At 42.3% G+C, this 25,209-nt stretch overlaps 1 protein-coding gene across 14 annotated transcripts in view; it reads left to right on the forward strand.

Annotated features, from left to right (window-relative positions):
- The window catches only part of dock10 (dedicator of cytokinesis 10), a 60,772-nt gene that overhangs the window by 34,473 nt on the left and 1,090 nt on the right, over positions 1 to 25,209 (forward strand). For 3 of the 14 annotated variants that reach the window (XM_069534071.1, XM_069534068.1, XM_069534072.1), the window contains exons 9-56: positions 346 to 431; positions 1,529 to 1,612; positions 1,758 to 1,916; positions 2,134 to 2,382; positions 2,498 to 2,620; positions 3,163 to 3,245; positions 3,330 to 3,452; positions 3,548 to 3,627; positions 4,363 to 4,550; positions 4,683 to 4,748; positions 4,865 to 4,957; positions 5,095 to 5,218; positions 5,348 to 5,469; positions 5,614 to 5,697; positions 7,041 to 7,133; positions 7,340 to 7,458; positions 7,775 to 7,844; positions 8,893 to 9,006; positions 9,221 to 9,292; positions 9,407 to 9,553; positions 9,974 to 10,057; positions 10,155 to 10,251; positions 10,381 to 10,413; positions 10,657 to 10,835; positions 11,774 to 11,890; positions 12,396 to 12,513; positions 12,634 to 12,755; positions 13,556 to 13,670; positions 13,871 to 13,937; positions 14,303 to 14,350; positions 17,176 to 17,277; positions 17,723 to 17,835; positions 18,014 to 18,129; positions 18,793 to 18,930; positions 19,003 to 19,185; positions 19,279 to 19,389; positions 19,484 to 19,699; positions 19,817 to 19,874; positions 20,547 to 20,648; positions 21,212 to 21,318; positions 21,509 to 21,631; positions 21,726 to 21,839; positions 22,983 to 23,129; positions 23,246 to 23,456; positions 23,693 to 23,883; positions 23,966 to 24,066; positions 24,628 to 24,766; positions 24,966 to 25,038. In XM_069534071.1, coding sequence (XP_069390172.1) covers positions 346 to 431; positions 1,529 to 1,612; positions 1,758 to 1,916; positions 2,134 to 2,382; positions 2,498 to 2,620; positions 3,163 to 3,245; positions 3,330 to 3,452; positions 3,548 to 3,627; positions 4,363 to 4,550; positions 4,683 to 4,748; positions 4,865 to 4,957; positions 5,095 to 5,218; positions 5,348 to 5,469; positions 5,614 to 5,697; positions 7,041 to 7,133; positions 7,340 to 7,458; positions 7,775 to 7,844; positions 8,893 to 9,006; positions 9,221 to 9,292; positions 9,407 to 9,553; positions 9,974 to 10,057; positions 10,155 to 10,251; positions 10,381 to 10,413; positions 10,657 to 10,835; positions 11,774 to 11,890; positions 12,396 to 12,513; positions 12,634 to 12,755; positions 13,556 to 13,670; positions 13,871 to 13,937; positions 14,303 to 14,350; positions 17,176 to 17,277; positions 17,723 to 17,835; positions 18,014 to 18,129; positions 18,793 to 18,930; positions 19,003 to 19,185; positions 19,279 to 19,389; positions 19,484 to 19,699; positions 19,817 to 19,874; positions 20,547 to 20,648; positions 21,212 to 21,318; positions 21,509 to 21,631; positions 21,726 to 21,839; positions 22,983 to 23,129; positions 23,246 to 23,456; positions 23,693 to 23,883; positions 23,966 to 24,066; positions 24,628 to 24,766; positions 24,966 to 25,038 — 5,604 coding nt within the window. Of the gene's footprint in view, positions 1 to 345; positions 432 to 1,528; positions 1,613 to 1,757; positions 1,917 to 2,133; positions 2,383 to 2,497; positions 2,621 to 3,162; positions 3,246 to 3,329; positions 3,453 to 3,547; positions 3,628 to 4,362; positions 4,551 to 4,682; positions 4,749 to 4,864; positions 4,958 to 5,094; positions 5,219 to 5,347; positions 5,470 to 5,613; positions 5,698 to 7,040; positions 7,134 to 7,339; positions 7,459 to 7,774; positions 7,845 to 8,892; positions 9,007 to 9,220; positions 9,293 to 9,406; positions 9,554 to 9,973; positions 10,058 to 10,154; positions 10,252 to 10,380; positions 10,414 to 10,656; positions 10,836 to 11,773; positions 11,891 to 12,395; positions 12,514 to 12,633; positions 12,756 to 13,555; positions 13,671 to 13,870; positions 13,938 to 14,302; positions 14,351 to 17,175; positions 17,278 to 17,722; positions 17,836 to 18,013; positions 18,130 to 18,792; positions 18,931 to 19,002; positions 19,390 to 19,483; positions 19,700 to 19,816; positions 19,875 to 20,546; positions 20,649 to 21,211; positions 21,319 to 21,508; positions 21,632 to 21,725; positions 21,840 to 22,982; positions 23,130 to 23,245; positions 23,457 to 23,692; positions 23,884 to 23,965; positions 24,067 to 24,627; positions 24,767 to 24,965; positions 25,039 to 25,209 lie in introns of all 14 variants that reach the window. The other 11 variants (XM_069534078.1, XM_069534073.1, XM_069534079.1 and 8 more) reach the window with 8 other exon arrangements.

Genomic DNA, 25,209 nt, shown 5'->3' on the forward strand with positions numbered 1-25,209 from the left:
TGTGGTGACCTACCAATAATGAGCCATTTTGTTCAGAATGGCCTTTGGGGAGAACTGCTTCTGGCACATGAGGTTACATTTCTGCAGGAGCTTGTCTGCCTTATTATCCATAAACACCACAAATGGAGTTATATTTTATTCTGTGATGTGTATATGTCTACTGACTCTACTTGGAGTGTATTTAGTGCACTGGTGCACCTTTTTAAGAAAATATGTTATGGCTTTTAACCCAAGGGGGGGAAGGGACTGCTTAGATAAACTTTCCCATCCACTCAGTGATGGCTGTAATCGCTCATGAGCAGGAGTCACTCTCTGGAGTCCTGATCGTGTTTGTTTTCTTTCCAGATGTGTTCGACCTGTCGCTGAGTGACTGCTGTTTGCAGGAGAACGAGGACGCTACAGAGAACGGCATCAATCCAGAGCTCGCAAAGGTCGGCTGCACTGACAACTCTCATTTTTCGAACACTTCTGTATTACTTAGCTGCTGCTGGCTACAGTCAGTGATATGGTATTCACATTAAATTAAATTAAATATTGTAAATGGATGCAGAGCATACTGCAACTGTAGGTGTTGTTTTGAAGGTAGCCTTTGGAGTTTTTGACAATGGGTGGTGCTATGGAGCTTTAATAAGAGGCTACATGTTTGTTTATCTTATGTGAGCAGCAGGCAATATGTGATTTCACATATGCAAAGTAATTCAACAAATCCTTGATGAATTTTTACAAACGTTGATGTGAATATTACTTGGGAGGGTATCCCCAGCAACTAACTTTTGTAGCTGGGGGGACGTCACTCCATGCACAGCGAATGCAGTATCTCCCGAGTTTATGCTGAAGGCTGTTTTAATGGCCAGTGATGCAGGTGGGATTCTGCCTGATGCTGCTGATGGTCATCCTGACTGTGAGACAGAGCGGGACAGAGAAAGAGAGGGAGGCAAAAAAAGAGTGGTGTCCCCCTGATCTTTTTAATGCATTTACTGTTCTCTAACCACATCACCCACCTCCTGTTTTGCTTTGGTTGCTTTGGCTGGTTATTATGGTGGATGGATTTTTTTGGCCACTTCGGTTAAAAGGGGATGACACCCCCCTCCTCATCCCGCTACAAATCACCTATTGCTCACGAAAATGCACATTCCTGCTGATGTTTTCACTCTTGCATTGATTAACAATTGTAGATGGTAACGTCCCAAGCAATGTTTTCAGCAAAACACAAGAAAACATTTGTCGGCGTAAACATGGACATTAACATCGCCAGTTCCCAGGTATTCAAAGTCGACTTTGCAAATATTTTATGAGGATGGAAAATGTGTTTCTCGTGTTTTTTATCGGCCTCGGGGATGCACACAATGCATTTTGGTGAGAAACACTGAACATAAACATAAAACTCCACAGGCTACCTTATAAACTTTAACATGTGCTAAAGCCAGAACAAACAGGAAAAACCTTTTGTGTTTTTACTGTCATCATGATTGATAATTAGATTTTCTCTGACTATCTTGTGTTTTTCTTGCCCTCTGCCTTGTCACAGTATATCTCAGAGACAGATGAAGGAATTCGCTCTGCCAGAAGAGAGGAGCGGCTGAATCTGTTCTCTCTTGACCCTGACACTCCTGTAAGTGTAGAGTCTTCTCAAACGTTCACATCATGCATTGTTGTACTTTGTTATTAGGCTTATACTCCACATTTAACCAGCACTCCTCAATAAAACCAATGATTTTTGGTTGTATACAAGTAACAAACAATTTCACCAACCACAGGTTCTGAGGAGCCCACGGACCGAACATCCCTCAACTGAAAACACGTCGGTGCGACCATTTGAGGAGAAGCTCGGCAGAAGGTTCATGATAACCTGCAGATCCCTGAACCTCATGCTGCAGAGCTGCATCAATGAGAGTGAAACTGAACCAGTCACTAATGTGAGGAATAGAAACACGCTCACTTATTCTGCTTCAATGTCTCTGTTAGTTTAAAATCAATCCATCCATTATCTTTACTGCTCATCATGTTTGAGGGTGCCAGGGGAGCTGTAGCTATTAAGAAATAATGGTTCTTTATACTTAATCCATTTTAGGATATTTTCATTTCCGTGTAAGACACAACAGCCTCATGTACAGAAACTGTCTCTTCCTCTAGATCGAGCCCTTCTTTGTTTCACTGGCTCTGCTGGATGTGCGAGAAGGGAGGAAGGTGTCGGCGGACTTCCACGTAGACCTCAACCACGAGGCTGTGCGTCAGATGGTCGGAGGCTGCAGCAATGGGACGGGCAGTCCAGTCACCGGGCCTGGTGGTCAGGAAAATGGCCTCTGCTCTCCTGCCGAGAAGAAGCCGGGGGACTGTCACCTCAGCCTGGACCTGGACCACTGGCTTTGTTTTCCAAAACAGGTACAAGCTTGTTGTCTAGTGGAGCCCAAGGAGAAATACTGTCCTTCACTCCCTTACTCTCTGTATTTCACATGCCGAATGACCGTAATCTGCTTTTCCAATACTGTCAATGCAGGCCATCTTCTCAGTGACCAACCCCCACACAGACATAGTGATGGTGGCAAGAGTGGAAAAGGTGCTGATGGGAAATATTGCTTGTGGGGCCGAACCCTATATCAAGAACACAGACTCCAGCAAGGTCAGAAAGTCATTTCTCTTCATTGGTTAGTCGTTCACAGCGACAGATTTGCATCAATATCTGCATTCCTCAATATCATGACATTTCTTCCAAATGTATTTTCTGTCGACATGGAGCTAAACCTTTTATTTTGTTTCTTTGGGTAAGCCGGAAAAAAAAGGCTCATGAGCTGCTAAGGATGTTTATTTGTAAGGAAAATGGCTTAATCTAGACATGCAGTTTAATGTGTGACATTTAAAAAATGGTTTTCCTGTAAGACCAGAGTTTATCTTCATCACAGAGTACCAGTCAGGAAAGAAATTAGTTTTTTCCGAGATCCCATCCAAGCCATTTCCAGGCCCCCCCCACTGGCAGTGCTCCACGTTGTCCTTGTTTAAGGCTGAGTGAATCTCCAGATATTCAACCTGCTGCCAGATTTACTGTGTTAAACAACCACTGGTTTCTGTCGTCACTCTGGAAATCAAGAGTTAAGGTCACATCCCATTTTATTTAAAAATATCCTCATTTCCGTGTCTCTCTTTCTCTCACTGTGTCTTGTGCAGACTGTCCAGAAGATTTTGAGGTCCAACAAACAGTTTTGCAGTAAACTGGGAAAGTACCGCATGCCGTTTGCCTGGTCCATCAGGTCAGTGCCACTGGTTGGAGGCTCACTTTTCTAAACATTTCTCACATCAACATGCATTGCTATTTCTTTGTCCATCCCTCACAGGTCAGTGTTCAAGGACAACCATGGGGCACTGGACCGAGAGTCTCGTTTCTCACCTCTCTTCAAACAGGAGAGCAACAAGATTTCCACAGAGGACCTGATGAAGCTGGTGGCCGAGTACCGGAGGTAAAGCACCAGTAAAAAAGGTCACATGCTGAAGACTTCTTCCAGACAAGATGTTGATTTCTAACAACATGTCATTCTTATCTTTGTGTTTGCAGAGCAGAGAAAACCAGCAAACTGCAGACCATCCCCGGGACTCTGGATATTTCAGTTGACTACATTCCATTGGAGCATCCTAGTATGTCCAACAATCATAATTCATGTTCACTTTATATCTACCTTCTACCGTCTACTCCTCTACTCTGCCATTTGGTTTTTATATTTTGGCTGTTATGAGCCTTTCAGATGTTTGCTGACCTGCACCAATATGAAAACTGATAATGCAGAATTAACTTTATTTTAAGTTCTCTTTATTTGGTAGAATTTGTGTTTTCTTTTTATTTACTTATATTTTTAACCCGTTGTAAACAACATCTGTTCTTTCTGAAACTATAAAAGTGACTTGCAGTAATTGAGCCGTGGCAATTAAACACCAGCTGAAATACATTGAAGCTGTATCACAGCTGCTGATCAAAGAGCTGTTCAGTGAAGCCCGACTCAGTATGCAAAACCTAGAACTGGTTGTCGTGAACGTGCGGTTGTCATGATCAACAATGTCACTTAAGTTGATGAGTATATTGTACCCAATGCAACACAGCAGGTTCTTCCTTAACAATAGAAAGAAAAGATGAATGGTTCTGGAGATACTTGAATCAGACAAACAGAAAGAGATTTCTGGAATCATTAGATAGATAAAGTTTATGGTTAAAGTGTAAAATATCAAGTCTCAGTTACTTTTCCATGTCATATGGATTCGATAATGACATCTTAGGAATCACTGCCAAAGTCTTTACGTATCCGCTGATATATCAGTATTGGATATCGGTGTTGGCATCAGGTTCTGATTTAAACCCTTTCTTCTCTTTGCCTTCAGACTGCGTGACGTCCTCCTATGTGCCGGTGAAGCCCTTTGAGGAGCTGAGCAAACACCAGCCGACAGTGGAGGTGGAGGAGTTTGTGCAGGACTCCACCAAGTTCACACAGCCACACCGCGTCTATAGAAACCACATCTACGTCTACCCCAAACACCTCAAATATGACAGCCAGAAGAGCTTTGCCAAGGTACAACAGCAAAGTGTAGCTTACATTATACCTTAAGTGTTTTTGTACACACTTCATGTGCTATTATTGCTCGGTAATATATATTTTTTGTAAGGCCAGTTTTTAATGTTCCAATGGTTCGCTTGTTCACAGGCTCGTAACCTTGCAGTCTACGTAGAGTTCCGCAGCTCAGATGAAGAAGTTGCCAAACCTTTAAAGGTAGAAAATTGTCCAAACTTTGGTTTTGATAAGACAACATTTTCTCCCCTTTAAGCTCTAAGCATCATGTCAACCGTGACTTTGTTGTTTCCCCTTTTCTTTTGCTGTTTTTGCAGTGCATCTATGGCAAGCCCGGAGGTCCAGTCTTCACCACTGCCGCCTGCTCCACAGTCCTGCATCACTCGCAGAGCCCCGACTTCTATGACGAGGTGAGGACAGATCACGACAGTAGAAAAGGATGAGTGTCAGGAATCTACACATGAAGATTCTTAGTAGCTGAAGGTGGATTCATCATCGCATCATCATGTCTATGAAAATGACCTATTATTTGTTAATGCGTCCCCAGGTGAAGATTGAACTTCCGACCCAACTTCATGAAAAGCACCATCTTCTTTTCTCTTTCTACCACGTCACCTGTGACATCAATGCTAAGACTAATGCGAAGAGGAAAGAGGCCCTGGAGACCCCAGGTGAGATGGTGGAAAATTCCCAGCCAGAATTTCACAGAGCATTTATTATATTTCCAGGTTTCTTTGTTTTTGGTCTTTTCCCCTTATTCAATGATTTTTCATTTTTACACACTTGCGTTTGTTTTTCAGTCGGGTACTCTTGGCTGCCTCTTCTCAAAGAAGGCCGTTTGTCATCTCAGGACTTCAGCATCCCCGTCTCCTGTAACCTTCCACCTGGATACCTAGGCATCAAGGAGGCCAGCAACACCAAGGTGAGAGAGCCAGGAATACAAATTAAAAAGAAATACAAATACAAAACACTGTTGAATAATACTAACAATCATTTTTGAGAGATGAGGGATGTAAAGCATCATAGAAGGTGACGTTCAAACTCAAGCTGTCTTCTCTTCTTACAGAATGGAACGGATGTGAAATGGGTCGATGGAGGAAAAACAATTTACAAAGTGTCCACCAACGTCGTCTCCACAGTTTACACTCAGGTGAGACCATTGTCGTAGTTTTCTTTACTTTTTCTCACCTACACGATACTGGACTGGTGATGCGTCCAAGGTGCAGTTTGCTCTGCCGCTTGCCCTGTACATGCTGGGAGAGATTACAGCTCCACAAAGTAGTGTAGAAAATGGATGGATGGATGTTTGCTTAGTTTTTCAACCACAACATGCCTATACCATGTCTATGTTTGTCTTAGGATGAAATGTGCTGTAACTATAAACTTGACTCTACATTTGTCTGAGCTGCCTCATCTCAGCTTTCCCTAACAGAGCTGAAATGAATGTTCCCTTCCTCTAAAATGACGTAAAACGACCATTAGTTGATTAGACCATTAGACCTCAATTCCCAAGTGTTTGGTTTATAAAAAAATGTGAGCTCAAAATGCTCAAAGCTCATTAGTACAGACTTGTAATTACTTCTACGTAGTTTGACACATGAAACAAGGAATTGGTCTGTTTCTCTTTCTGTTTGCTGCTAAAGGATGTTTGCAACGCTGCACAGCAATCTCCTGATTGGTTGGTGGGTTGTAAATTTAGCAGCATCACATTGTTGTGCAAATGCTCTTACTGACAAAAAGAAAACATTAACCCTTTTACATACATGATTAAAAAATGACTAACTAAATTAAAAGTAGGTTTAGAGAGGAATTATGAAAATAGTCAAATATAATAAAATGTAATCATTCCACTGTGAGAATTTCTGTTGAGGACTGAGCTGCGGTAGCGAGGTCCTGTCGATACACATGCTCGACCAATCACAAGTCAATATCTGCTGTCAATCATGACGTTGCACCGTGCTTTAGCATCAAATTTAAGGTGCTGAAAACAATGAGCACTTGAAGTGTGATAAGTACTACCTAAAATGACAGAAACCAGCTTGGAGAAAAAATATGTATGATTTCTACTTTGACTTTATTATTTCTGTCCATGTCCCATTGGCTAACAAGGAGGAGGCAGGGTTTATGACATGTACTGCAGCCAGCCACCAGGGGGCTCATGGCAGGATCATGGCATTTTGGCTTCACCTTTGCGGAGCCGTCATGTCGTCCATCTTTATACAGTCTATAGCACAGGCTCTATTGTGCAGAGCATCTTCATTTTTGTACCTTTACTAAGAATAAGTAGGAAAAACCAAAGTGTTCTGGCCAGAGTCGTACAATTGTTACTCTGTTCTTGAAAACCATTTCAGCTGTTTGAGATCAGGATGATACTGAAACATCCATTTATATTTATTTAAAATCATGAGCTGGTGATTACTTAAAACAGAACCAGTCTAAGTATTATTACAGATGCTCAGCATTGACTTTGATGGGTTCTTCTCTCTGTGCCAGGACCCCCACCTGAACCGATTCTTCCAGCAGTGCCAGAAGAGAGAGCTGGACCTCTCAGTACCTCCTACCTCCAACTTCCTCAACTGCCTGAAGGTCAGAGAAAATGAGCTGCATCCCCTTAATTCTGCTTTTATTGGGCCTGAGATGGAAACCAGGACCTACTAAAGGCTGCTACACTTCTAATCAGTGCACCTAAATGTCATTTTGTTTTCTGCCTCCTTATGATTAATGTTTGTATTTTATTTCTTTTCTCCCATCTCATCCTCCAACTTCTCCACCTCCTTCGCTTCTTCCCCCAGGGTCTCCTCAGCATGGAGAGGATCCCGGTGATCATCCGTTTTCTGCCAGTGCTCTTCAACCAGCTGTTCAAAGTTCTGACTCAGAATGACAACGACGAGGTCACCACTGCCACCACCAGGTAGGAAGTGGCACTGCAGTGTCTGCAACAGAATGCATTGACAGAAGGGGTTTGGGTTTAGTGGATTTGATGAAGCACACAGCGAGGGAAGCACATAGTGTTTGAAATCCAAGTTTAAAATGCATCGCCTCTTTTTATTGCTTCAATGAGACTTTTGATGATTTTATTTTGTGGTTAATACAGTGTCATAAAAATGAAAAAAATATTTTTAGCCAGCTATTGAAAAAAACCTGTAAGCCAGTGTTTGACAGATGTTTTTCTTTAGTTGGAAATCAAGGTTGTTGAAATAAAACGTGTTATCGTCCTGTGTCTGCAGAGTGCTGGTCCACATAGTTGCAAAGTGCCATGAAGAAAACCTGGATCACTATCTGCACTCCTTTATCAAGGTAAAACCATTTCTAAAATCTATGTTCTTCCAGTAATCCTTGGAATGTGTGTGTGTGTGTGTGTGTGTGTGTGTGTGTGTGTGTGTGTGTGTGTGTGCGTGTGTTTGTGTGTGTTAGACTGTTTGTTATTTTCCATGTCAGAATGGAATCACTGCATAGACAATTTGATTTGAGAATGGATGGAATAAGGCCTTTGTGTGCTTTTGTGTGTGTCTGTATTTGTGTGTGTATTCTGGCCAGCAGGAGTGTGGTTAGGGCCACGTGCCCAGATCACTGTGCAAACACATACACATGCATGCAAGAGAAAGAAGGAGAGGAGAAAAAAGAAGAAGAAAGGGTGATTGAGCAGGAGGCAAACTGGGACATTCGGCAGGCTCAATCAGAAACACAAGACATGTTTGTTTAGGGCTGAAAATCAGAAAGAGAATTAGAGAAGAGAGCAAGAGAAACCACGAGACCTGTTTCGTGTTGGCCGCAGTGAAGGAAAACTGCTGCGGCAGAGACGGATGGTGAGATGTAAGAGGAGGGGAGGGGAACTAGCAAGGCTAATGGAACTAGGGTTACCATGGTAACAGATTGGCAGGATGTGCAGTAGAAGTGTGGTCCAATTTAAACTGCTGAGTGTGTGTGTGTGTGTGTGTGTGTGTGTGCGCATTCATTCACCACACATGTTTTACATTTTAGAAGAATATTTAATTTGCCTTGTTTCAGGTCAAGGTTTGAGTATTTTTGTTCATCTACAGTATTTATGAGTATCTGGACTAGTACGTATACAGAGCTTAATCAATGAATCAAGAAAATAATCAGCAGGTTTGGGCAAACTGCTAGTTTTCTAAACACTACTATCATTATCAACCTTTTTTTGTGATTTGGCACTATACAAATAGATTATAATTGAAATTGTTGTAAGATGTATATATATATAATTTTCCACTATATACTTTAATTTATTTACAGTCCATAAGTACATAATTAAAGTAATTGTTAGTTGCATCCCAAACATACATTATATATCCGTCTGTAACAGATCATTTTTCTCTGTGTGCAGTATGTGTTCAAGTCAGAGTCTCATGGCTTCAGGACCATCCATGAGGAGCTGGCTAAGGGGATGACCTTTGACCTGAAGAGCAATGAGCAGGCAGCAGTCAGGAATGTCCTTAAGGTTTGTCATTGACCAACAATGTTCTCCATCCCCCTTTTGTCTCAAATGCACCAGATCTTCCCAAAAGGCAATTTATAAATGTTTATTCTGCTCCCAAGAAGGGAAAACAACTCTCCCAAACAAAATATTGTGTTACTCGCCTTGTTTTCATGCTGGAACAGTGAAATAAATATTGGAACAAAAATGATCTTGCTTTGATCTCTCCTGGTTTCAGTTCTCCTGGTTCTTCTTTGAGCTGATTGTCAAGTCTATGGCCCAACACTTAGTGGATTCTGACAAGTTAAAGGTAAAGTGACATTCTCTACTTTGGACCCCTTGAGCTCCCCATGCCATTGCTTTTGTATAATGTGACCAGGGATATAGTGAATCACTGTTATTTGCTGATTCCTTATTCCCTCAGCTTCCCAGACCTCAGCGTTTCCCCTCTACCTACTTGAGCCGTGTGGATACTCTGGTGGAAGTGGTGTCTGAACACATCTTCTGGAAAAACAAAGACCTGGCAGAAGAGACACGCAGCGCCAACTTAGCGGTGGCTGCTTTTGTCAAGGTGGGAGGATTCAAATTGTAACGCTGAAGACACAACATATAAATGTTCTTGATTAAAATGTTTTAAAATGACTAGTTGTGTTCTCAACAATGTTCAACCCCAGAGGAATCCCCAATTTTATACAAGGTAGTGGACATTTCATTGTGGTCCCCGTTAAATTGCGTCATATCGGCTTTACCCGTCTGCTGTAACTTCCACAGCAAACGACGTATTGAAAGCTACATATTACACCTTTATAGGAAACTTCGATGTTGTGGAGCCTAGTGAAGTTTGAGTATATAGAGGTTATATGCTTAAACGGATCAATATAAACTGTATAACATAAAAATGAAAATTGCTTCCATTTAGAGTTGTTACCTATTGATTTCTCCATCTGTGCTAATCTGTCTCTCTCTTGTTAACGTCTGTCTCTCTTTGCAGCGTTGCTTCACTCTGATGGACAGAGGCTTCACTTTCAAACTGATTAGCAACTACATAAACATGATCACCGCTACTGACAGCAAGGTAAAACAGAAAATGCATATTTCAACTGAAGTTTGGGTTGAATAAGGTCTCGCGTGAAGATTGTAAAATAAATGAGACACCTTCCTGTGCTCGGCAGGTTTTGTGTGAGCTGAAATTTGAATTCTTGAGAGACGTGTGTAACCACGAACACTACATCCCTCTCAGCCTCCCGTTACCCTCGGCTCGCATCGCAGGTGAGTCGTCCTCCTGTTGGGTGACACCGCTGTTATAACTCATACATCAACGCTCTCATTTGTCTATTAACACGCCGTCTCTCTATCTTTCTCCTTCTGTCATTCTCTCTGACTGTGTGTCCATGTCAGACCATGCATCCCCAGAGCCACAAAGCTCTCATGGTAAATATGTTCACTCATTCCTCTGTGACATTGTGTGTGTGTTGCGCTGCGAACGCATCAGTTGCACGAAGATAATGGGATTCATGGAAAACTGGCTCGTCACATTATTCTTTGACAGCTGCCAGATTTTTGTTTAGAAATAGATTAATGAACTCCCCCCCGATGGAAAGCAAATATTGGCGCGTTAATCCCATGCATGGATTTCCATTAAACACGTGAATCTTCTTCGTTGTGTCTCCTCAGTGTCAGTGCCCGAGTACAACCTAACCGGAGAGTTTTGCAGGAAGCACTTCCTCACCGGCTTGTTGCTGCGGGAACTGGGGCTGGCGCTACAGGACGAGCAGGACCTCAGACACATAGCTTTGGCCACCCTGAAGACTCTAATGGCCAAACACTCTCTGGATGCACGCTATGCCACCAAGGTAGACAGGACATATGTTAATATAGGGGGTGGACTAAATCAGTGAGCTCACAGGAATTCTTCCAATGTGACTCATGCAAACACAAACACACACATGCAGACATGTGATTGTTTGTAGCAGCTGGGAGCAACAGTGTCTCAATGAATGCTGGGAAGTGTCTGGATCAGATGGAGGCAGTAATCTGTCCTCTGTTAAACGGTACCAAATACTGCCAACCACAACACAACAGTAGCCTTGTAGTCAGGACTTAGGTCTGGTGGAGACTGAGGCCAGACCAAATGTGTGGAGTGAAACTGAAAGGTCAGACTGGGAAATGTGAATGTGGACTAATGAAGACCACAATGTTTTCTTGGCAGGATATATTCTATATTATGTAACTGCACAGTTTTTTCTCGATTATGAACTAGTCAAATGCATATAAAATGCAACATGAATAAAGTAGTAGTATTCTCTCCACAGATGCATTGTAAGCACTTTTAGTTTTTAATATGATGTGTTGCCAAGTTCAGACACACAGTTTTGGCACTTGAGGGGCTGTTATCCATCTTTAGTGATCATCTTATGATCTTCATACAGAGTTTACCAAAACGTTTATTTCACGGAATGAAAAATGCAGTTAAGATTGGAATTTGAATTTACAATTCATGTAAAATAGTGTTTATTGTTTTATTGAAGTTAGATATATTTGGATTTATCTGTATTTTCTTCTTCTTTTATATTTAATATTTATTTATGGTTAAACAATATTATATCAAGCCTTGATTACAGTCATATTTGTTGTATTGACGTAGGCACCCAAAAATCTATTGTGGATGTGGGCTTGAATAACCAGTTTGTTATTCAAATGAAAATGATTTGTGAGGGTGTTACAAAAATAATATCTCTTATTTAGAGTCTGCTCAAATGTTTTTATCAAACTAATGTGTCATCTCTTGCAGGAGAAGCAGGCGAGGATCGCGTCTCTCTACCTGCCTTTGTACGGCCTGATCCTGGACAACATGCCTCGATTCTTCCTCAGGGACCTTTTCCCCATCTACTTCACTTCTAGTGACCAAGTAAGAGGAATGATGGAAGATCACATGAATGTTTGACTAAGTGTACCTGTACATATTTCTGCTGGGGTTTAAAGTTTAAAAAATATTTTCTTTTGTCTCATTCCTATTATTCATGGTCACCTATACTTAAAGTGCAGATATCTCAGTTATGGGGATTCTTATATCTGTAGCAGTGGAAGCAGGAAAAGCAACACAAATTGTTTCCTTGTGATTTTGACCATATACTTTACATGAAATTTTATATTTACTGTTTGTCTTCTTCCATTTGATTTCCATCACAACCTTTTCTACTTTCACTGTCAAATAACTAAACACCTAAATCTAAGTTAACCTGAATAAGTTAGGATAAAACTCAGACTTGTGTTGGTGGCCCTCCTGGATGCTCTTATAACATTGTGTCTGAAAACATGACAGATTCTTATGGTAAATAAAAATATGAGCCTGAATTCAAAGAAACATATGAGTCAGTTTAAATATATATTTTCTCTCTGCTCTGCCATGCCAGGGTTCTCGAGATGACCTCAGTGTCGGAGGGGGAGTGGCCGGAGGGGTGATTCCAGTCACTCGCCATGGCCACTCTGTGGACGCTTCGTTTTCCAAAGAAGTACTCAACTCCATCACAGGTAGCCGTTGTGTGATACGCGTGGTTTTGTAGCAGTGTGTCTCTACTGTCTATATAAAAACATGTGAATGAGGACATGACATTGACGCTGACACCCTCCCTCCCCTCCACCCTCCACCAGCCTTTTCATCCTTGGCAGTTGCCATGGGTAACCAGGCCGACTCTCGGGGTTCTCTGATCAGTGTGGACTCCAACCCTAGCAACAGTGACAGGAACAGTGAGAAGATGGACGGCTGTGAGAAGGTGAGTGACGGAAAGAGTAAAGAAAACTGTCACCTTCCCTCTTTAATTCTCACTCTGGCAGAAGAGGAGCAAGCAGATGTGTCAAAGGAACTGATACATACACTGTATTGTTTTGTGAATTGTATGTGTTTGATATATATTTATCGTATATCTTCATTTTGAGTCATTTATGATAAAGTCTACATTAAATATGGATTTCTGAAAAGGGAGTATGCATAAAAGCAGATTTCTTTTTCACAAATTAAAGGTGGTCAAGTGAAGTGAAATATAAAGAAATACAGAGGTCCCGGTGGTCAAGGACTAATGATGTAGTTGTAATGTTTGGGTCGTGTACCTTTTGATTATCATCTGCTCACTTTCTGTCATGTCTTTTATACGTTTTACTGTTATGAGGCCAAAACAAATGGCAAAACAAATCACCAATCACTCCCTCCACTGCCATATTTTTACACAGCAAAAGTGAAGATCTCCTATTTTCTTATCGTTTCGATTTCTCATTTAATTTATAAAGTTTACCGCCTGGTTATATTTTCTGTAAATTTTGTTTCCCAGCTTTCTCCACAATGTCTGGAATAAAGTATTAGCAGGGAGTTAAATCATTCTTTACTCATTTATTATTTTTTGGCCTAAGACAGGTAGAAATCCAATCTAAAAAATAATGTATCACTTTATGAAACACTCATTATTTCCAAGTTTAAAATTCACAAATTCACATAGACACTGTAGACCAGTGTTGTCAGTGGTAGCTGCAACTCTTGTACCAGTAACAGTAAATCTTCGATTGCATTTCCTGTCCTCAGTTTGCTCGGCCACAGTCCCTGATTGGCTACGGTTCTCGCTGTGACAAGCTGGACCAGGCAGAGACACGCAGCCTGCTCATGTGCTTCTTACACATCATGAAAACAATATCAGAGGGTAAGAAGTTACAATTTTTATTTTAGTGCCTACACCTCTCAAAATGTATTTTAAAATGCCTTCTTATGAATTATTATATGATCGTATTACTTCTTTTGGTTTTGCACATTTATTATATTCATCTTTTATTTTGTTCTTATTACAAATCAAACTTCTTGTATAGCACCTTCACGATGTCTTTTGTTTTTGCCTGTTTGCAGATGTGCTGGTGTCTTACTGGCACCGAGCCATTCACCAGGAGATCTCAGACTTCTTTAACATCCTGGAGTAAGTGCTCCTCTCTTTTTCCTCTTTGTCGAGTATAAACACAGCTCCTGTGCAGCTGAAAACACTTAGACGGCAATGGGGGACGAGCAAGTGAGAAGACAAGAAAAGTGGGATGTAGCCAGAGGGGGAGCAGATGAAAGTAGTGACACAGCAAGAGGGAGAGAGAAGAATAACAGACTGTAAATCCAATGAGAGCTTCCTATCCACCAGTAAATTAATTGTCTGTTTGCTGTTTTCATCAGCACGTACACTGCACTGGGACTACTCATTTTGATCACATGCATTCAATTTACCCCGTGTTCTTAACAGAACATAAAAACAAGATACCGCCACCTAAAACATTTTTTGCATTTCCTTTTCCTCAGGCTGTGTCTTCAGCACTTCAGGTTCCTTGGGAAACGCCACATAGCGAGGTACGTGCCTGCTCCATATCGCTTGTGTCGACAAGTGGTGGACCAGGTCTCATTCACATGCATATGCTCATTAACTCAGCATACCATACCACAGCACTGCTACACACACACACACACACAGACTGATTCATAATTTGAAATAATCATGAGCATGCATGAATGCACACACATGCAGAAAGCATCCACACACACTGACACATGTGCAAACACACACAGGAAAATAAAGGAACCATGCACAGTCAGGCAGAAATACTAATATGTGTTCTGTATGCGTGTGCACGCTCAGGGATGAGCTTCAAGGAGGGGAGAGGCAAAGGAGGGAAGAAAAGAAAAGGGAGTGGGGGAGGTGAAACTCCTGGATCTCTGCTGTTGAGAGAGAATCACTGCTGGATATTGTACTGTAGTGTTTGGCAAGCATAGTATGGGGGTTTCTGTAGTGTGTGTGTGTGCGCGCTCTCTTACTGGAGCTGAGCCATTGGCACGGCTCGACTCCTCCATCTTCTGGTTCCTCCCAGCTAATTCAATTAGTCCTCTTTTTCCTTTCAGCAATGAGATGCTAAGATGTAAGCCAACAAAAGGCTGGGAGGACACACTGCTTTACTGTGCGTGGAGGCATTAACAGAATAAAGATAGCTGGGAGCCTCGCTAGCACTCTCAGACATAGCTGAGCCTGTCTGGGGCTGCGAGATACTTAACATTCGTCTGTAATACCAGGCCATGGGGGACTCGCAGTCGTATGCCTATGCATGTCTCAGTGTCTCGCTCTGTTTGCCAGCTTTGAAGCCTGGCTGAGTCAGTATGGGCCCCCATTGAAGTTCAGGAGTGTTGAATTAGTCGAGCAGTGTGAAGCCAGCCAGTGAGCTCAGGAGACAGTCAGCCAGCCAGCCAGCCTATCAGACAACAATGCAGCCATTAAAGCCACTTTGTTAAAAATCTTAAATATTTTTCTGTTGTATTAAATATTCGCGACTACCACAACAATAAAAGTTAAAGTTTTGATTAGCCTCATGGAGATTTACATTAACTGAATATAAAGATGGATGATGTGTCTTCAATTCCTCCTGAAGCCAAAGAATCCCGGACATGACATCTTGCACATTTAGAGCCAGAAGATTTGCAGTAGCACTCAGGGATGGAGGGAAGTCCTGCCCACACACAGGCTCGACCAATCCCGTGTCAGTCTCAGCTGTCAATCATGACATTACACATAATTAAAACCAAATTAAGTGGAAGAATGAAACCTTATCAGTGTGACAAGAACTACCTAAAATGATCGGAACCATCTTTGAGAAGCATGTATATAACATTTACTTTGACTTTTTGGTTTGATTCATGTCCCATCCACTAACGTAGAGGTAGTGGGTTTATGACTCATATTGCAGCCAGCCACTAGAGGGCGTTCATGTTAAATGAACAAAAACTGCTGTAAATCTGCTTTATCTGTATTGGTGGGATGTTTTATGATTAAATCTGACTGTAGCCTAGCAACGTAACACACTGAGTGTATTTTTGCTGAATGCCGATTGGTGCATAAAAGGGTGAGAAAAGAAGAGACAAAAAAAGAAGAATCTGAAATCCCTTGTACGCTATTGTGATTTATAATTTGGAAGAAAATCATGTGTTCTTGTTCTGTTGCTCATGGTAACAAGCTGTTTGTGAAAATAGGTTTTCAGGGCCTTTAACACAGACATATTCTGTCTCTAGTGATGCTGCAGGGAGCCTCTCTTCCTCAACCTAATCCAGTTCAGACTTCAACAAAAATACACACATCATACATACACAAAATACACAACATGACACACAAATAGCTTTGAATTATACAGTTTTCTCTGGGTTTGTCCTTGCCGTTGTAGTCGTCACCTCTGTGCATGCTTCACCTCCTCCCCCCTCCGTGCATGTTGCTGCTGTTAATGGATCGTCGGTCTGACTGCACATTCATTGATGTTCTGTTGCATGTGTGTCGACACGAGTGGTGAATAAACAGGGGATTAATCCTGGCACTGTACATTAGTTTTGTTTGCTCCTTACACCCTGTAACTCATTTTCCATGTTGCATGTCGACCTTGTAACCCTCTGCCTCCACATGCTGCCTAACGATTGGCTGGACTTTCCACCTGCCGCTTGGCTTGACTGATTTTAATAGGCTCCGAGGCGAGTTTGGTGATTGGCTCACACAGCATCTTCGTCTTCTTTCTTTCCGGCTGGCGAAGGCACCATTTGCTTTTTGCAGCTCAGCTTTGAGCTTCATTCAAGCATCATAAGAATACGATATGCCAGAACATCTGTTTGTTGGAATCCATTTGCTAAGCTGATTTTATGCTGCAGCTTAAGTGATATTCAGCTGCTATCTACACATCTATACATCTCAATTCTCACGCTATCCAATGTTCCATATTAACGCTGACCTCAAGCTTTCCCACCAAAAGTCAGTTTACATAGTATTATACTAATGGCAAACTAAAACCATTGACTCTGCCACACCACTAACCTTTTCCATCTGGCTGACCTCCTTCTCTATATGAGCTGTTTGATCGATTTTTAATGACGCAAGCTGCTTTCATCACACCAAGGTCAAATCAGAGACCCTGTATGCTTTCAGCTTTTCCCCTTAGCTGCACTGAAATACAATGTGACCAAGTTCCTAAAATGTCGAACAAGGTCACAAAAGTTTTACATTTTGATCAGTAAGATCAATTTCTATTGATTGCAGGCGAACAACAATTTGCATGCCACATATTAACAGTGATGATGCTGAACACTAACGACAATGCTGGTCTTAACTTAACTATCTAATGGTAGCTCTGATGTGATTGGCTCGTGAACAGGAAGCTAGCAGCGGCAGTAAAGCTGGCCCAGTCCACCCAGGCCAATGGCACCCTGAAGGGCTCTAACCACCCCTCCCAGTCCTCCAGCCTCTTCCCACAATGGTAATCACCCTCCACCAGTAAACCAGCAAACACATCCTCTCAAGTGATGAAGATCACTGAGTCGATGGTTTTTGCTCTAAATGCTAGTGATGTCTGGTGATTGGCTCAAAATGTAAAAACCTCCAGACTACTGAAACAGAGACAACAACAGCAGATTTGGATAAAAACATTCTCGTCTTGTGTGTATTCATCATGTATGTGTATTCATGTTATAGACTGTAACTGTGTTCCCAGCATGCACCTCCTCATACCTGCTGTGTCCTGTGTGATGGTTATTTGTCTCTGTATTCCCATGTGTTAACAGACTCTCAATAACAGGTTTGGTTATACTGCAGTTCCGATGTAATTGTTCAAAGATTTAGTAGCACTGCAGTGTGATTGAAACAAATGTGAAATAAAATCACTTGAATTGAGACAAGCTGGTGATCCGTGCTGTCGTCTGTAGGATGGCATCATCTGGGGGGGAAGGTCACCGGCACGCACGCTCCCAAACCATGCCCATCATCAGGGGCAAGAATGCCCTCACCAACCCCAAGCTGCTGCAGATGATGGACACAGGTACCACACACACACACACACACACACACACACACACACACACACACACAAATGTCCCTCAAGAGGTTTTATGGTCTGTGCACTATAAGACTCCCTCTGTACTAAGACCCAGTAAAAGCATCTAGAAGATGTTGACTGTGACATGACTGTTGAGTTATTCATACCTGAGTCTTTCCAGATGGAAGTATTCAGGACGGGGACACGCTGAGTCCTACTGACGTTGAGGCGAACCTGTCCACTGAGGTGTCGCTCACTGTGCTGGACGTGCTCGAGCTCTTTGTTCTCCATCACAAGGTCTGTGTTCCTTTCATACTTCAAAACCTGTAACCACATTTCACCACACACATTTGTCATTCTCAGTTTTCTTTTGGAGAATCTATTTTAACTGATGTAATGTGTGCTGTATATGTGAAGCCCTCTAAGATTTAAGTATTTTCATTGATATTATTATGTCACATCTGAGCTCTGAACTCTTTGAACTTTTGGATTTGATTATTAACAGGACATTTAAATGCAGAATATATATTTGTTTCACCTTACGCTTAAAGTTTGTATATCATAGCAGAGATGTGTTTTATATTTCTCTGGCTCAGTGTCCTGAAAAAATTCCAATAATTAAAGTATGTGTTCGCATTGGAACTATGAGAATGAACATGGAGAATATTTTTATTTATTTCATTATTATATTGTCCAAGACACCTCTACATTTTTTTGTAAAGATCAAATTTTCATTTTTGTTCAAGGCACAGTGAAGAGAAATTAGTTTTAAACCCTGCACTTAGTTCATGTACTTTTTGCACACTCAAAATTAGTGACCATCTACTGCCACCTGCTGGATATAATGTTTTTTTAAGTGCTGTATTCTTTGCATGAAACATTCTAATATTTTAAAAAAGGTTTCCCTTTAGAAGCTGAATTGTGTTTTCTGCTTTTTGTGTTTTACAAATATCCAAACAGAAGCAGCTGTTGCTGGATGAAGGACAGAACGTACTGATGAAGAAGGTGCTGGACACCTACCTGCTCTACTTTCAGATCAACCAATCAACCGCCACTCTACGGCACATCTTCGCCGCTCTCAGGCTCTTTGTACAAAAGGTCCAGCAAGCCTCATGTGCACATTTCACATTTATTAGATTACAGCCCTTACATCTTCATCTCTTTCTGCAGTTCCCCAGTGCGTTCTTCCAGGGTAAGGCCGACATGTGTGGCTGTCTGTGCCATGAGATCCTCAAGTGCTGTAACCATCGATCCAGCTCCACCCAGACGGAGGCAGCTGCTCTGCTGTATTTCTTCATGAGGAAAAACTTTGAGTTTACCAAGGGGAAGTCTATAGTGCGCTCACATCTGCAGGTGAGCGAAACCAAATGTTGTATTAATATGTTATTTTGGGTGTTTGTGATTCAAGGATCAGGTCCTCACTTTATACTCCTCTTTCCACTTCAGGTGATCAAGGCAGTAAGTCAGTTGATAGCAGACGCTGGGATTGGAGGTTCCAGGTTCCAGCAGTCGCTGGCTATCATCAATAACTTTGCCAATGGAGATGCTCCACTCAAGGTACGGCAGGATTTAGGGTTTTATTACAGCCTTCTCATCTGTCATTGTGATTTATAGTTTATTTTACAGAGGTATTTATTTCTACTTTCTGCAGAACACACCATTCCCTGCTGAAGTGAAGGACCTGACCAAGCGGATCAGGACGGTTCTGATGGCCACGGCTCAAATGAAGGAGCACGAGAAGGATCCAGAGATGCTGGTGGATCTTCAGTACAGTTTGGCCAACTCCTACGCCAGCACGCCTGAGCTTCGACGCACCTGGCTGGAGAGCATGGCCAAGGTCCACGTGCGCAACGGAGATCTCTCCGAGGTTGTTGATGTTCTTTCTCTTCTCTTTAGGCCGCCCTTACTTCAGCAACTTGACAAACAGCCTCAAAGGTTGAGGTCTTCATAAAGGCTTATGGTTTTGTGTTGGTCTTTCCCTCAGGCTGCCATGTGCTACATCCACATCTCAGCCCTGATCGCTGAATCATTGAAGAGGAGAGGTGAGTGCACGCATTCTGCTGCTTTCACTCTCTGAGCTTTTTGCAGCATGGTTTGTGTGTGTGTGTGCACAAAAACCTGCCTATATGCAGGTCTCTGAAACTGTGTGTGCATCTTTTTACACTTTGTATTCTCTAACCAGAAAGTCAGACTAACGTTATCTTTGGTCCATCAGCAAACCTCTCATTCTCTCTGCTAACAAGGCATCAGTCCTTCATATCATCATGGTGGTTGATGTGTTTTCCTGACAGTGAGCACACTGGTGACTTCAGTTTGTTTTTATATTGTGGAGATTGATTATGAATCCAGGAATCCAACTAGTTGAACAGATCCGTCTTTGCATCCTAACACCATCCCCAGTAACATTCTCTCGTGGAAATATCTCACATCCATTCATTTTGATGTGCTGCACGTTTGTCTATTTGTAAATCTGTTTGTTCTCAGGTGTGCACGTGACGTCACGCAGGCTACAGCATGTTTCCGTCTTTGGCTGCATGTGTCTGATTTGTCTTTTTGCATGTGCTTCACTTGAACCAGTAGTGTGCGAGTAGAGACCGTAGTGTGCCAGCAGCTCAGCTGACTCTTGAGTCTGGAGCTTGAGCATAAAAGGCAAAAAGCAAGTGGACGTAAAACTTTGTAAACCTCCTCCTCCTCCTCCTCCTCCTACCAAACAGGCTACTGGAGAGCTGACAAGTCCACGATGTCCAGTGTGTCCCCTGAAGAAAGCCCTGTCTTTAACTGTAGCTCCTTACTAACTACCTCCCGAGATCCAGACAGTGAGTGTGTGCGCCGGGGGGCTGCGGGGTGGAGGGGTTGGGAGTACAGACTTTATTGACGGAGAGACAAGCGACAGAGGAAGAGAGAGTGGGTGTGCACAGATATTTATTTAAACCTACACTGGGTGTAATGAGTTGATATGGTTTAGAGTAAAGGGATTTCCTGTTGTCAAATCTTAACCTCTTTTATTCCCACTGTATATTATACTTTACAGTGAACGTTTTGAGGACTGCTGTTCTGACCTTAGTGATATATGTTTGTGTCAGGTTCGCACAATATACTGCCACTGTTTGACCCTCACTGTTTCTCACTGGATGAAATGTTCAGTGTCACTGCTGTTTGATATTTTGCACAGTCACATTTGATGTTTTTCATTTGGTTTGAATCTTTTGCAAACGCTTGACTGTAAAAAAAAAACTTATTTAAATACAAGAATGTGTGTATGTGTTTGTCAATTGCATTTTTATGTGTGTGTACAACAAGCTGAACACCAGCTCTAATGTGTGACACTTTATGGGAAGTGCACAGCTAAACATTTACCTTGAACTTTTTTACACCCCAGCCTCGTTCTCTATGGGCTGGGCAGCGTTTATGTGCATCAGCCCTAATGTCAAGGAGGAGGGTGCCATGAAGGAAGACACTGGCACACAAGACACGCCCTACACTGAGGTTAGTGCTCACTTTAAGTCCGGCATAAACTTCACAAAGGACAGGTTTAGCTCTAATGTAACATTTTATTATTACCACTGTTGAGGGTTTGAATTATACAGTTAATTTGTGCAGTTATGTGCTAATAATGTGACAGTTATTTGGACTGTGTGCTTTCTAATGTGCTCTCTGATGTTGCTGTTCTGTGAAGGACACGCTGGTCGAGCAGCTGGAGCTGTGTGTGGACTACCTGTGGAAATCAGAGAGATACGAGCTCATCGCTGACATCAACAAACCTGTCATCGCTGTCTTTGAAAAGAGACGGGATTTTAAGGTAACTGTGTGTGTGCGTGTGCTTGTGTGTGTGCATGTGCAAACTGAGCTGTGTTTAACATTACGTGTGTGTGTGTGTGTGTGTGTGTCCACAGAGGCTGTCAGAGCTGTACTATGACATCCATCGCTCCTACCTGAAGGTGACTGAGGTGGTGAACTCAGAAAAGCGGCTCTTCGGGCGCTACTACCGTGTGGCATTCTACGGACAGGTGAGGAACGGTTGCTGCAGACTATACACAGTTACATGGACCCCGAGTAGAGTCCGAGTGATCGGGCTCTACCTCCGAGCTGAGGGATGCATTTGAATTATGTATTGTACAATAACTGTAAATATCATCTTCAGATCAAATACAAAATAAAAACTTATTAGTTACAACTTATCACTTGATGTGTCAGTAAAAAAGTTTAAGCATCAAATGCAACAGATCCATAGCCTTTCACCCCATTTCCACTGGGCAGAAACCTGGCAAATAAATCTGAAACTATCTGTAAAGATAGATACCACTAGGGATAAATAGAATATATATAATATATTACAGGTACATTATGTTCTGGTTAATCTTTTAGTCCCTGCACTTGTTTGTGAAGAAGCACTGCAAGGTTTTAAGACTTTTTCATCACCCCCCCCCTTTTGTTAATGAGGAGATAATATTTCTATGCACAGATTTGACATCTTTGCAATGAAGAAAGGGTTTTAAAAGCTGATAATGAGAATATGAAATAATAAAAGAGAAAGATATGTCTTGTCAGTGAGCCAAGGACATGGAAAGATAAGGAGCGAGTGAGTCGTTATTCTTAATTTCTCTGTCTGTTCTGCTTTTTCCTATTTTACTATATTCTATATCAAGATTGCGGTAAGTTTTCTCTGTCTTTGATTTTCCTCTTGCCTCGGTTCTAACCACTTTTACCTCTCTTCTCCCACTGCCGCTATTAACACCTGCTGCTCTGACCCCTTGAAGGGCTTGTGTCCAGCCTGCTGTGGTCCATTTTACTTTCCATAATGTCGAGTGATGAAAGTTGTTCCCTCCCTAAACATTAAGAAGAGCTAAAGTCAAACAGCCGCAGCGGAAAGGAAGAGGCTGCTCAATAAACATCATTCATTCGTTGACATTTGACTCCAACACTGCTTTGAAAATGACCTCTGAACTCTCCCATCCAGAACTAAACACTGACCCTAACTCGATGACAAATTGTGTTATTGTCTGTGTTTCAAGAAACCACTAGAGGGCGATGTAAAATTTAAAAAAAACTGCACAGTTTGTTGATAACTGCACAAACCAGGCGTCCTCTAATACCTGCAACAATCTTTGCTGATTAGTGTGTGTGTGTGTGTGTGTGCATGTGCATTCTAGGGTTTCTTCGAGGAGGAGGAGAGCAAAGAGTTCATCTACAAAGAGCCGAAGCTGACGGGGTTGTCAGAAATCTCCCAGAGATTACTCAAACTCTACTCCGACAAGTTTGGAGCCGACAACGTCAAGATGATCCAGGACTCCAATAAGGTCAATGCCTAAATGTGTCCTGTTTATAAAACTTTGAATGTACTTCAAGCTGAATGATTTCCCTGGTTTGTGGACATGCAACTTCACAAAATTCTCCTGACATCCTCTTAAAACAGGTAAATCCCAAAGACTTGGACCCCAAGTTTGCCTACATACAGGTGACGTACGTGGTGCCCTACTTCGATGAGAAGGAGCAGCAGGACAAAAGGACGGATTTCGAGAGGCATCACAACATCAACCGTTTCGTGTTTGAGACGCCGTTTACTCTGTCAGGCAGGAAGCATGGAGACGTGGAGGAGCAGTGCAAGAGACGCACCATATTGACCAGTGAGTAGGGCCGCTGTGGCTTAAGAGGTAGAAAGGGTCGTCCACTAACCAAAAAGTCAGTGGTTCGATCCCTGGCTACTCCAGTCTGCATTCCCAAGTGTCTGTGCATGAATGTGTGTGTGAATCTGTGAATGTGCTTTATACTGTGAAGTGCTTTGAGTGGTCGATAAGACTAGAAAAGATCTATATAAATACAATTACAATGTGCATGTGTCTTTTTATTTTCCCCTCCCCAGCGAGCTCCAGCTTCCCCTACCTAAAGAAGCGTATCCAGGTGGTGGAGCAGCAGAGCACAGAGATGAACCCTATAGAAGTAGCCATAGATGAGATGTCGCGTAAAGTCTCTGAGCTCAACCAGCTGTGCAACATGGAGGAGGTGGACATGATCCGGCTGCAGCTGAAACTGCAGGGCAGCGTCAGCGTCAAGGTGGGGGTTCTTCAGAGATACAGACGTGCATGCTGAAATTCAGTTGCTTCGTTTTGTCTCACCTGATCTTCCCCCTCTCCAGGTCAACGCAGGACCGATGGCGTACGCCAGGGCGTTTCTAGAGGAGAAGAATGCCAAGAAATACCCAGACAACCAGGTCAAGCTGCTGAAGGAGATCTTCAGGTAGGAGTTTACTGCACAATCCAGTCCACAGTGTTGGGAGTTTTGTTCTTGGCTTCACATAGCATGGATATGTTTCACTTGAAAGTTATCATGTTATTATGTGCCAGGGATACAGTGGCCTGATGCCAAATTGTCCGTCCTGTTCATGATATCTCAAGAACGCCTTAAGGGAAATTCTTCAAATGTGGTGCAGACGTTCAGTTGGGCTCAAGGATGAATTGATTAGATTTTGGTGGTCAAAGTTAGAAGGTCCAGGTCACGGCCTGAATATGATCTCTCAAATCTGCCTTTAAGGATTTTCTTCAAATTTTGATCAGTTGTCACTTGGACTCAAAGATGAACTGATGTGATTTCCCTGGTCAAAGGTCAAAGTGACTTAATATGAGTCTGAGATAAATACAGGTGCACATGAGAAATGTAGTTCAACACGTCTGTATTTCCCAAGATCCAACATATCTTATGAAAAAGACTCTGAGTATAAATCGTGTTTATGTTGGAACAAGAAACTCTTAAGATTTAGGAGTACATTACAATAAGACCCAGTGAATGTGCTCCCTGCAGGCAGTTTGCAGAGGCCTGTGGTCAGGCGTTGGATGTGAACGAGCGTCTGATCAAGGAGGACCAGCTGGAGTACCAGGAGGAGATGAGAGCTCACTACCGGGACATGCTGGCCGAGCTGTCTGGCATCATGAACGAACAGGTCTCACTTTGCAAACACCAATGAGTGTCCAGACTGCGCTTTGCTTTTCTTTTTTGCCAGTTCATTTCCACGCTGTAATAAGCAACATCTTTTCTATTGCATTTCTTTATGAGACATTTGGTGTTTCCATCAGTTCCGGCCATGACTTTTGTTTTCTCTCCTCATTTTCCTACTGTTTTTTTGCCTTCTCTCATTTCAGCTTCAGAAAAGCGTTCTTGATTCCAGCACCACCTCTCACTCTCACAGCTCTCTGTCCACTCTGTCTAAGGCTGGTATGTCATATCATCAAGTTCCCTCATGATAGACATCTTGTCACTTTGCTACTTGCCACTTTCCACCCATCGCAGCTTATTACAATCCATCTACGAGCCAAACTGCTCGTCTTGATACTTGGCTCCTTTTTGAAATGAACCTGTACCAATTCAAGCTTTTTATTCTCGCTC

This window comes from Paralichthys olivaceus, chromosome 11 (assembly GCF_024713975.1).
Source record: "Paralichthys olivaceus isolate ysfri-2021 chromosome 11, ASM2471397v2, whole genome shotgun sequence".
Lineage (NCBI taxonomy): Eukaryota > Metazoa > Chordata > Actinopteri > Pleuronectiformes > Paralichthyidae > Paralichthys > Paralichthys olivaceus.